Raw genomic sequence first — 13462 nt, forward strand, 5'->3', positions numbered from 1 at the left:
GTGGAAAGTTTGCTGTTTTTATCGTAGGATGTTAACCTGGACCTGAGCAGAAAGCTGGCATGTTCACATACAAATCTGGATGTCTTGTTATAAAATCTGAAGAAAATTGTCTTTTAATTTAGATGCCTTAGTTCATTTGCGTCTAGTTTGAGTTAACTAAGAAAAGACAAAGCTAGTAGTTGTAATGGCATAGAATTTTTCACATTTTCCTAAGGGCTGAAGGATGAACACATAAAAGAATACCGGAAAAAATCTATTTAATTTCTGTTTCTTGCTTTATTCAGCAAATACTCATTGTGGTAGGCCCTGTACTATCAGAATTCTTGCATTTTTAACAACTATCTTTCATTGGAAAACTGCATCCTAGAGATTTTTAGTCTACAAAATAGAAACTTTGAAAGAGGAATGTCTCAAAATTTGACCTATTTTAAATTTTAGGTGAAAAAGAATGCTTTCTTTATCCAGCATTTCTGGGAAATGAAGTTTTTCTTACTAAGTACTATACTTAAAAGATAATTTTTACCAAATGTCTCTGAGGCATACATATAATTGCTATTTTTTTTTCCTTCTTGAACATCTAAAAATTCTGTCTGACTTTGTTGGCTGCTATTTGGAAAGTTAAGGCAACTGGAAGAAAAACTGCTAAGGCAAAACGAATTCTAGATTACTCCTTCTTACACAGGATAAAGATTTGCTCCAGAACAGTGAAACATGAGATGCCTGAACTACTAGCAGAACAGCTCACCCGTAACATTTATTCTGCCTGATGTCCCCTAACCTTGGCAAATAAGAAGAGCTAATTATAACCTGTTCTCACATTTCTCAAAGAGTTTCACAGAGATGAGTTATTATTAACAGAAATAACTATTGGAAAAACACAGGACTCAAAGTAATTGAAATAAATCCATCTATGCAACAGTTCCTCATAATAATTCCAATAAATAACTTCATTTAGCGCAAGATTAAAACCATCATTGGTCCAAAATATGTGGTTCTTAATTATAAGCATCAAGACCTTACAATTTTACTTGATAAAGTAACACCATTATTTTTCCCCAATTACAAACAACACAGTTCTAACCAGACATTTTAAAATAAGGAAAAAAAATACCAAGACAAAAAGAAAAATAATTCACATTTGTATTTTTCAGAGACAGATATTATATTTTGTATATCTTTCAGGATCTATAGACATCTTTTTTGATTGACAGCTTATTAAAATTGGTTTCACCCTTTACCATTTTTCTATGCTTAACAATAGACTCTTGTTCTAGTTAGCTCTTACATTGGTCATGACTTTCATATTCAACAATATATTATGCATATTGTCTATTATATGACACAGGTGTTCAATCTCTAAATTATCAATTAGGCACCTCTCAAAATTTTCCACCATAGTGCCACAAACCACAGGGAAGAAGACGTTAGTAATAGCACTAAAGGATCACGTTTCTTTAAAGCTTTATGTTTTCTCTTTGACATTCCACATCATAGTAGATTTGTGTTTATTTCAAATGTCAAATAATAAATTATTTAAATTTTATCCCCAAATGTTCAAGTAAACCCAATGAATTACATCAGATTTATTTGGTGGTATTGCATACTCCCTAGGACATTTCTGTGGGCATCTGTATGCCCCAGTTTGAGGAGTGCTGGTTTAATTTATAATTTTCTGAAAGCATCTGCCTGAATCAATAATGAACTCATGCTGTAGAAGCTATGTCTTAAGACTCTGGATTTTGGAGGAAAGAATAGGTCTGGGGAGAGGTAATTCTGTTACACAAAATGACAAAGAGAAAACAGTTCAAGGTTTAATGTCAAAGGTCTTAGTGGGTTTTTTGTTTGTTTTGTTTTGTTTTTAAATCATCCTTGACAATAAAATCTGTTTCTATACCATAATGGGAAAGAAGAACCTTTATACTTTGGTGAACATTAGGATGTTGTTCACACAATCAGTTTTCATTGTTATTATGTTATTTTGAAAAACAGTAATTTCTTAGGCTACATTTCCTAGGCCCTATGTTAGGCTCTGGAGATGAAATACAAGCTCTCAAGCCTCTTTTGCTAATGAGGAGCTTGAAATCAGTAAAATACATATAAATATACATTATTCCATCATATACATGTGGAATATTATATATATAAGAAATATTTGTAAATATGTATTCCAGAATATAAATACATAAAATGATACATATGTAATTATATGTATAGACTGTATGTTACTAATATGTTATTAATGTGTAACATATATTATATAATCACCAATATATAATATATTATATACTTTCATAACATATAAAACATATTATAGAATATATATATAAATAAAAGACAGAGCCAAGAATGAATGGAAGGAGAGATAGTGAAGACATGAGATACAGAAGACTTACATGGAGCAATTGCTGAAAGGAGTTGAGAAAGCAAATGTTCTAAAAATATGCATTAGCTCTTGGGAAAATGGAGTTTTTTTTTTTTTTTTTCCTGAGACAGACGGTGAGAAAAAGAGTTTGGAGGCAGATGCAGGCCCATTTGGAGGTGAAAATGAGAAAAATTAAGGAATTTATCACAAAATGGCTTTATTTCTATTCAAAGGACACAAGAAAATCAGCAGAGTGAAGAACATGTCAGGGAGAAATGGGAGGATTTGAAGATTGCTGGAGAAAAGTGGTGCCAGAAAATGAGAAACACCCGCGTCTGGGACCTTAAAAGGCCAAGCTAATGTGATAAACCAAGGTATTAAGTGGTCCCAACCAGCATGACCAGCAGTTTTGGAAAACTCAGATGGTTATGTGACCTCAATTGCAAAGATGATTAAAGCCGTTATGGCAGAGTATGAGATAAATGATATATTCACATCATATGAATATATATCTAGAATCCATATACAAGAATGTGCTGATAAATAAATGTATTAATATGTGAAAAATGCATAGCAAATTGCCTGGCACATAGTATTCAAATTTATGTGAACAATTTAAGAAACAGTACATAATAGAATTCAAAATTCAGAATGCAAATAGATTTGGATAAGGTATTAATCATTAAATCTCTAATTACTGGGGGTAAGAGGCTGTTTACGGAACCTCAAAAACCAGGAAGCATGCATAATCTAGAATATATGTTTTTCTTGTTAATGTTACTAGAAAACAGGTTTAGGAGGAGTAATGAAGATGAGAAAGTGGTGATTACATGAGATTTGTAACCATAATATTTCAAAAGGGATGATCAGGCCCTGAATGCAACCATGAGAGTGATTTATTGAGGAAGCAGATGTGTGCTGGTTATTAGAGTCAAAGAAGTTGGCGTTAGAGATAGGGTGTGTCACCTGAAGTCGAAAATGCCCAGGATTTAGAATCCAAAGAAAAAGCTATGAGAAGAATAAAAATTCAGATGAGTGTCTTAAAAGAAAAGAAACTTTTGAATAGGGATATTAGGGGAAAAAAACCTTTAAAAGAGGTATTGACAACCTATAAAGACAATGACTCTACTATTTAATATTTTTAAATGGAAGACCCGGGAAGGGAACAAATGGCCCCACTTAGGGGGGAAACATCTTAGACATCAGAAATTCAGATTTCAGTTAAAGGGATGACTTTTTTTTTTAGAAAAGGTGTTTAATACTTTTTTTTTCTTTTTGAAATACAATGAGCATTTTAGCTTGTACAGTAGAAATGGTTTAAAGAAGGAATGTGGCCTGGGTAAGGGGAAAGGTTAATACAGATGGAGAAGACAGTCTGGAAGATAATAGGTAATCATATGGTCCTTTGCCTTGTGCAGTTCTTGTAAACCTTTGGGAATAAGGGAAGTAGAAAATAAAGCTACATTCGCAGAACAAAATTTCCTCAGGGTTTCTAAAACAACTTTAGTGGAAAGTTATTTTGTTGCCTACAGGATATGAAACTTTCATGGCAAAGTATATGGGCAGAGAAACTTTACTTCTTACTATATATGATTCTTCTTTAATGTGTAAATGGAACTGGGTCCAAAAATAAATGTAATTTCTCAGAAATTCCCAAATATGTAGTAAACCTATATACTAAAAACAAATATTCCCATTTTCTGAAAAAATCACTTACCTCCAGTCACACACTCTGGGGTAAAAGAGATGTCATCAAGAGCAATAAAGATGTCCTCATTTCCATCCAAATCAGCTTCAAATGCCACCTTAAAGGGACCATTACTGGAGAGAGGTGCATATGCATATGTCCATCCCATTCTTTCATTTCCAATCACTGACCACACCAGGATGTTTAGCCCTGATTCTTCAATGGTATACACCTTTAAAAAATCATTAGAAATAACTTTTTATGATTGGATGTTAGAAGTATCAGGACATCCAAATGACTGATGAAAGAATGAAATCTCTGGCTATGTAACAGCTCAATATATTGACTGTTGTATTTTCTATCTGTAGAAATCGTGGGTTATAAAGTGAGCCAATGGAGGTTACATTTTCCTTCATTAGTAGAACCTCTGTTTGCTTCTCACTTCTGTATGTCAAACTGGACATTAAAAACAAACAAACAAAAAAAGACCTGTAACTGCCTCAAGCATTTAAAAAGCTGAAAGAGATATAAACACAAATTTTTTATTGCTAAAGAACTTTGTTAGTGTTAGACTAACGGTGTGTAACTACAAACAAAGAAGACCCTCATCATACATGAATATGATAAATGAATATCAGATTATAGAAGTTGAAACCCACAGTAATGTGCAGAAAATATTTTAACATTTTGACAGATGGAAAATCTTCCTGGATTAACCAACATAGATATTCAGCAATTTCTAAAATAGTTCAGTGACTAAAAAATGTAACCAACAAGAAATGAAATAGAAGTAGTTACCTTTGAAAGCAACAAACATGCAAGATGCTAATATTTTTGTTTATCAGTAGAAATGATTCAAAACAAAATATGCCATTTTCTAGTGCTATTTAAAAAATTCTATACTGAATGAGAAAAAAGGTAAGATTAAAGAGTTATATTTCTACATTCTCTTTTTGCACCTAAATTTTATAGTTATCAGATGCCAAAGTTATATCTAATTTGTTAATATAGTAATATTTATATACCATACCATATATAATTCGATACTTATATATATAATACTATCTATTTCTCTCTCGCTTGCTATATATATATATATATATATATATATATATATATATATTTGGCTTATAGTATACTTCAGCAATAATTTATGCATTTTTTTTTTTTTTTTTTTGAGACGGAGTTTCGCTCTTGTTAACACACCACCATGCCCAGCTAATTTTTTGTATTTTTAGTAGAGATGGGGTTTCACCATGTTGACCAGGATGAAATAAGATCCAGAGAAAAGAAAACACATGGATATTAATTTTCTTCTATTGCAATAGTACATTTTTCCAGTGACCTCCCTCTTACTGAAAAATCTTACTGTCTCACTATCTTAGTGTCAAAATTTATCTACAGTTAACTTATCCTATAAAATATATCCAAAATTTATACTAAAAGAAGGAAAGAATAATTCCAGTCAGCTTATTACATATTATGATATTAAACTGACATTCCAAAAACACTACCAAGAATCACCAAATATTTAAGAGCCAGAAGTTAAGAATGTTACTAGTGTCTGCAAGTACAAAATAAATCTAAAATCAATTTCAGAAATCTATCTGTTAATGGAAATTAAACAAAATAAAAGTAAATCAAGATCATTATAAACTAAAGAAAAATTAAAAACTTGGCCAAAGTTTAGAAACGTGAAATGTGAGACTTTAACCCTAAAATAAAATTGGATGTTTTGGAAAATATGATACTCAAGACATTTCTTGAGAAAAAACATTACTTTTAATATTGATCCTTTAACAAAATAAGCAAGGATTCAATCTGAAGGGAATTTGGAACCATTGACTACTTCCAGTCTGACACATAAGTACCCATTCCAAAGAATCTTCAGCTCCAGGATATGGTGGATACTTGGTTTATAAGTTTATGCAATTATTTTTCTATTTATTAAAAACTAAAACTAAAAGATGTAAAGTTTCTAATTCAACTTGTCAATAACAGGACAACTATACAGAACCTATTTAAAGTGAACTCTGATTTTTGCACAAAACTTGGTTTACAAACAACTTAAAAATGAATGGCTATATTATATTTATTTTGTAATTTTTTTTCTGGCAAAATAAGTTTAGAAAGCCAAATTACATGAAAATGTAACTCCAACACTTCGTTTTTTCCTCAAACCTCAGCACATATTTATTTTATTTATTAATGTACCCATTTTTACTGGTTTTGCAGTTTACTTTTCTCTCTGCACTTAGTCTTTTTAATCTTCAAACATTCCTACACGGTCTTGTCAAATTCATTTTCCTTCCATTCTCTCCTTACTCTGCTTCTCAAAACCACACCAAGACATTCCCGCCCCATGTCATGAGCATGAAACTCTCCAATAGGCGTCAACACATCTTACCCTATTATTTGACCCTACCCCTAGTCCCAATTAATTCTGGTCAACTTTACTAACTTACTACTTATTTCAATGAAATGACACGTTTGTAGGTTATTTAATTCGCAACATGTATTTATAATACTCCAGTGTTATTATATTGAATAAGTACATGTGTGTCAAGTGTTTCCATAGTCACTGTGGCTGACGGGAAAACTCGCACTATTGTTTAAGAACTCATAATGTTGTTTATTCATTATGTCTAACGGGAAACCCACTAACAACTAAAAGTATAGTATGAATTTCTGACCTTCAATGGAAATAATATTACTGTATTCTGAGGGTTTTTTGTGATAACTCTCAGCAAAATGCTCAATTTTAATAACTTTTAAATGTCGATAATTCTGAAAAACTACAATGGCTAACATCCTTGAAAAATAATTGATTCTAATTCCATTTGTTTCTGATTTTACATCTATTAAACATACTTTATTAAAATGGTAACTCATCACAGCAATAATTGTTTGAAATAGCTTTCTAAAAATCAACTGCTGGATGAATTTGGCTATTTCTATTTTAATAATTTTAATTTTAGTCAAACACAGACCCAGTAATATATTAACTGTCATCCTTACATAATGTAAAGCAATAATTTTAGCAAAATTTTAGCATAAAATATGGATTCAAAGAACATATAAAGATATTAAATTATAATAGAGTTTATGTTATCATCAAGGGTTATACTGTATGCAAAGTTATATCAAAGCTATAGCACATAATGTAGAACATTAAAAACTTAAAGAGAACTTGCTAAATTTAAACATAGATAAACCAAAGTGATGTCATCTAAACATAACTAGTATATTATCAAATTAAATCTGTTAAATTTTTTGCTTAAAAAATGCCTCAACATTTATTTTGAATGAAGACTCCTTTGAAGAAAAACATTCAGCAATAGATATAAAGAGGTAATAGAAAATATGGGTGTTAATTACTCAATTCCAGAATACATGGTTTATTAAGCCATGCTTGCATTTCTCTAAAGGAATACCTGAGACTGGGTATTCCTTTAGAGAAATGAGGTTTAATTGTCTCACAGTTCTTCAGGCTCTCCAGGGAGTGTGGCACCAGCAATTGCTTCTGGGGAGGCTTCAAGAAGCTTTTACTCATGGCAGAAGGCCACTTGGGAGCAGGTACATTACTTAGGGAAAGCTGGAACAGGAGAGAGAGTGCCAGGGGGGGTGGTGTGCCACACTTTACAACAACCAGATTTTGTAAGAACTCACAGACTATGAGCCATGAGAAATCTACCCCCATGACCCCATGATTTGGAGGGGATTCCAAACTATATCAGATATGTATTAGAGACTATCTACTTCAACTATGTTCTTGTATCTAAGTTGGCCAGGTAAGAGTTTGAAAGAAAATGATTAGGAGTGTTTCCTGAAATTCCTCTCCTGCAGTATCCAGACACTCCTGGTGCCTGCAATGTTAAAGTCAGGTCACTGGCACTGACTGGAGTTCTCTGAGTAAAATCCCTTTGCTATCAGAAATGCTGCGTTTCATTAGGAGTGCAGCTTATTAAAACCAGTGTGTGAAATGCATCAGTGAGAGGACAGTGTGATGTTTCTTGGCCCCAGCTATACTCAGTTGTTCTATTAAGGGTCTGCTCTTTAGTTACCACTGATAAGGCAAAGCAATGAACTGAGTTACTGCTTAATCCTTAGAAATGCATAGTTTCCTATGGGTTAGTTTGAAAATATTCGAATTATATATAAGAAAAAAGAAAAACATATCTAAATTAATAGAAATGGAAATTTCCCTTGAAGAAAAGATGTTATAGGTTTTAAGGTGGGTCAATACAGGATGGACATAACAATGCCACCGACATGAACGAAAATGTAGCTCATTCCCAAATTTTTTGTCATATGTCTCCTAAGTGATGTATGAGTGTAGGATAAGACCAATTAACTGCCTTCTACAGCTTCAGAATTGCAGATATATGTAGAGATCAAACAATCCATTCACTATATATGGCACAGATTTGCAGTCTCTGGTCCAGCATATAAGGAACTGGAAATCACTGCTCCAGTCTTCACATACAAAAAAGCTGAATAAACAGAAAACCAACAACTATTCTTAGATTCATTAGAGCAGTTATCCCCAATATTTTTGGCACCAGGGACCCTTTCATGGAAGACAATTTTTTCCATGGAGGGGGTGGCAGGGGAAATAGTTTTGCAACAAAACTGCTCCATCTCAGATCATCAGGTATTAGTTAGATTCTCAAAAGGAGCACACAGTCTAGATCCCTCAGATGCGCAGGTCACAACAGAGTTCACCGACTGACATTTGGGTTAGTTCCAAGTCTTTGCTATTGTGAACAGTGCTACAATAAGCATACATGTGCATGTGTCTTCATAGTAGGATGATTTTTAATCCTTTGGGTACACAACCAGTAATGGGATTGCTGGGTCAAATGTTATTTCTGGTTCTAGTTTCTTGAATTCTGGTGCACACTGTCTTCCACAATGGTTGAGCTAATTTACACTCCCACCAACAGTGTAAAAGAGTTCCTATTTCTCCATATCCTCTCCAGCATCTGTTGTTTCTTGACTTTTTAATGATTGCCATTCTAACTGGCATGAGATAGTATCTCATTGTGGTTTTGACTTGCATTTCTCTAGGGAACAGTGCTGATGAGCTTTTTTACATATGTTTGCTGGCCACATAAATGTCTTCTTTTGAGAAGTGTCTGTTTGTATCCTTTGCCCACTTTTTGATGCGGTGGTTTTACCTTGTAAATTTAAGTTCCTTATAGATTATGGATATTAGCCCTTTGTCAGATGGATAGATTGCAAACATTTTCTCCCATTTTGTAGGCTGCCTACCCACTCTGATAATAGCTTCTCTACAGAATAAACATTAAGTAAGTATATCAATACATTCAGAAAAGAATATGATGAAAAGCAATACACATTTATGATGACAAATCATAGGGAACTCTGAATAGAAGGGAACTTCATATTGATAAAGAATATTGATGAAGAACTATAGCTAACATCATCCATCATCCTTAGTAGTGAAAAACTAGCCATTTTCCTATTAAAATCATGAACAAGTAAGGATGTCTGCTCTCACAGCTTCACTCAGTATCATACTGGAAGCCCTTGGTAGCATAATAATATAAGAAAGGGGAAAAAACCACATACTCACTGAGAAAGAAAGAAACTTTGTTCATAGATGACATGACTGTCTCCATAGAAAATCAAGCAATAATCAACCCCCACCAAATAAAAGATATTCCTGGAACTGAGAAGCAATTAGAGCAAAGTTGCAGGATGCAAAAATAATATACAAAAGTTAATTACGTTTATAAAGCAGGAATGAACAATTGGAATTCAAATTTTAAAACAATACTATTCATATTAACACCAAATATATATATTATATATATATATGTATATATATATATATAATATATATATATATAAATCTAACCAAAAGAAGTACATGATATATATGACGAATACTACAAAATTGATGAAAAATCTCAAAGATAGATAAATGGATATTATTGCATGAGGAAGACTCAATATTGTCAAGATGTAAGTTCTTTCCAACTTGATTTATACATTCAATCAATCCTAGTCAAAGTCCTAGCAAGTTATTTTAAGGATACTAACACACTCACTTGGAAGTTTAAAAAGAAAAATGGAAGACACAGAATAACCAACACAAGGTTAAAGGAGATGAACAAAGTCAGATAACTGACACTACCAGACTTAAGACATAATATAAGGCTACAGTAACCAAGACAATGTGGTAGTTGTGAAAGAATAGACACACTGATAATGAGACAGAAGAGAGTCCAGAAACAGACTCACACAAATACAAACAAATGATATTTGACAAGGAATCAAAGGCAATACAACACAGAAAGGATAGTCTGTTCAATAAATGATGCTGAAACAACTACACCCAAATTCAAAAAAAAAAAATCTATACACAGCATATACAGAAGTCACCAAAATTAACTCAAAATTGCTCATTGAATTAAATTAAGCTTCCATGTAAATGACACTGTTAGGAGAATGAAAAGACAAGCTAGAGACCAAGGAAAATATTCTAAAACACGTATCTGATAAGGCCTGGTATTCAAAATACATAAAGAACTTTAAAAACTCAAAAATAAGAAAATAAACAACTTGATGAGAAAGTGGATGAAACATCAGAATAGACATGTCCCAAAATAATCTATTTGAATAGCTAATAGCATATAAAAATACTCAAATTTGTTTGTCACCAGGGATTTTAAAATTAAAAAAAAATATGAGATGCCACTAAACATCTTTTAAAACGGCTCTTTCCAAATAACTGACATCATCAAACACTCCCGAGGATGCAGAGCAACAGGAACTCTCATTCATTATGAAACATTAGAAGATAACATAGGAGGTTTTCTTCTGGTGGGAATGCAAAATGGTACAGCCACTTTGTCAGACAGTTTGGCAGTTTCTTACAAAACTGAGCATACTCTTAACCATATGACCCAGCAATTGTACTACTTGATATTCACCCAAATGTGTTGAATGCTTATGTCTACACTAAACGTCCATGTGGTTATTTATAGCAACTTTATTTATAATTACCAAAACTTGGAAGAAACAAACATGTGTTTGAACTGGTGAATAAACTCTGGCATATACATAGTATGGAATCTTATTTGATAATAAGTAAATGCGGTATCAAGCCATGAAAAGACAGAGAGGGAAATTACATGTGTATTTTTAAGTGAAATAAGTCAATCTGAAAAGGATAGTTACTGTATATGATTCCAACTATGTGAATTCATGGGAAAGGCAAAACTATGGAGACATTAAAAAGAGACCAGTAGTTACTAGGGTTTGGGGGGTCTGGAGGGATGAATAGGTGGAGCAAAACAGACTTTTAGGAGAGTGAAACTATTCTGCATAAGACTATGGATATAGGTGATACATCTGTCAAAACCCATGAAATGTACAACCCAGAGTGAGCCCTAATGTAAACTATAAACTTTAATGATAATATCTCCATATTGGTTCATCCATTGTAACGAATGTACCACCCTACTGGGAGATGCTAATGACAGGTGAAAATGGGTGGGGCAAAAGGAAGCTATATGAAGGATTATATTATATGGACACCATTTGTTTTTCCCAGTCAGTATTTTTATAAAACCTAAAACTGATAAAGCCTTTTAATGTTTAAAAGTTCACATTACAGAAATGATAGCGCTGGTGAGGGACTTTTCCTTATTTGCTTTGGTTTACTGAGGTGCCTATGTAGTTGAAAAACCACACGTCTCATTAATTTCAATGGCAGTTAAGGAAATTATTAAAATAATCACTTGTTCCATTAATACATTTAGTTACCATTCTTTTCTCTCTCTCTGTCATGCTGTCTAATTTCGGACTTAAAAAAAAAAAAAATCAGGAGGCATACCATCCTTAACCTTGCCAACATCAACCACTTTTCCCAACTCAATCTTTAGAGACCAAACATCTTTGCCTGATTAGAGGCAAGAATGATCGGAGTACCAGGTAAATTAATCTATCAAAGGAGGCACTGTAGAACTAATTTAGTAATAGTTTTCTAGAACTGGATGCCACAAATACATTGTAAGAATGTCTTCACGATGGTGTAGAAGTTTTGTCAAACTCTGTCTCCCCTACACACTTCCTCTGTATCTTCTCACTACTCTCTGTCTCCTTGTGTTCTAGCACACAGTTACATTACCAACCCTCTTAAATACTGGAAACACTCCTAACTTAGGGCTTCACATGACTTTTTCTCTGTCTGAAATGTTCTCCCTCTGACACCCATATTTGCATGGCCCACTTCCCCACTTCCTCCAAGTGTTTGCTCAATGTTACATTCTTAATGAATCTTGCTCTGATGATGGTTTTAAAAATGCAGTCATGCCCAGCATTTCCAATCCCCTTACACTCCTTTACTTTTGATAGGGTTTAGATGTTTGTTCCCTCCAAATCTCATGTGGAAATGTGATCCCCAATGTTAAAGGTAAGCCTGGTAGGAGGTGTTTGGGTCATGGAGGCAAATCCCTTATAAATGGCTTGATGCCCTCTGTTGAGTAATGAGTGAGTTCTTGCTGGGTGTTTAAAGAAACCTGGCCACATGAGCTCAGCATCACTGATTAATAGAAATGCAAATCAAAATCACAATGAGATATAGGGTCAAGCCCTACAGGGTCATGGAGTGTCCCCCATCACTGTGCTGAGGCACTGGATCCAAGAAGCAAAGAGACAGGACACAGAAGGACTGGAAAAGGCAGCGGGGCTCAGGGGGCCATGGCACCTATGAGCAGAGAAAGGCAAGGCCCTGAATGTCCAGGAGGGTCTGAATTTATTGGGTATAGGTTAGGGGGCAGGGTAGTGACTGAGGTCATCTTAAGAACAGTGATAAGATCAAGACAATCACATGTGTGATAAGCAAAAGATCCACCCCCAGCAGGTCACTGAGGCAAGGAGTTGGACTGTGCACAGTGAAGATGGTGCAGTGTGCAATATCTCTTACCTAGGGGCAGGCTACTTCTAAGGAATTCTATAGGAGGAGGCTTTTCAGTTAGTACTGTAGCTTAAGAGCTGATAGGGTTTACAGCCACCTGCTGGCAGCTTCCAACGATTTCTATAGCAGGAAGCTTTTGAGCTGACAAGGTATACAGCCACCTAGGCATGATTATACCAGAGGGATTTTAAACTTCCTCCGTATCAGCACTAAAGCTGTTTTAATTCATTATCGTCTGTGTTCACTGGAGTAGTACTTTTAACTTCCTTCACAGACTTTTCCCTTGCATGCCCAACTTGACTAACTGGAGCAAGAGGTCTAGCTTTCAGCCTGTTTCACCTTTCTACATGTTTTCTTCACTAAACTTAATCATTTCCAGCTTTTGATTTAAAGTGAGAGAAGTGTTATTCTTCCTTTCACTTGAACACTTAAAGACCATCGTAGGGTTAATGGTTGCCCTAAT

The 13462-nt window shown here is 33.9% G+C and overlaps 1 protein-coding gene across 1 annotated transcript in view; it reads right to left on the reverse strand.

Annotated features, from left to right (window-relative positions):
- The window catches only part of MALRD1 (MAM and LDL receptor class A domain containing 1), a 594555-nt gene that overhangs the window by 136575 nt on the left and 444518 nt on the right, over positions 1-13462 (reverse strand). The window contains exon 33 of the mRNA XM_039478847.2: positions 4080-4281. Within this exon, the coding sequence (XP_039334781.2) occupies positions 4080-4281 (202 nt within the window). The remainder of the gene's footprint in view (positions 1-4079; positions 4282-13462) is intronic.

This window comes from Saimiri boliviensis, chromosome 8 (genome assembly GCF_048565385.1).
Source record: "Saimiri boliviensis isolate mSaiBol1 chromosome 8, mSaiBol1.pri, whole genome shotgun sequence".
Classification (NCBI taxonomy): Eukaryota; Metazoa; Chordata; class Mammalia; order Primates; family Cebidae; genus Saimiri; species Saimiri boliviensis.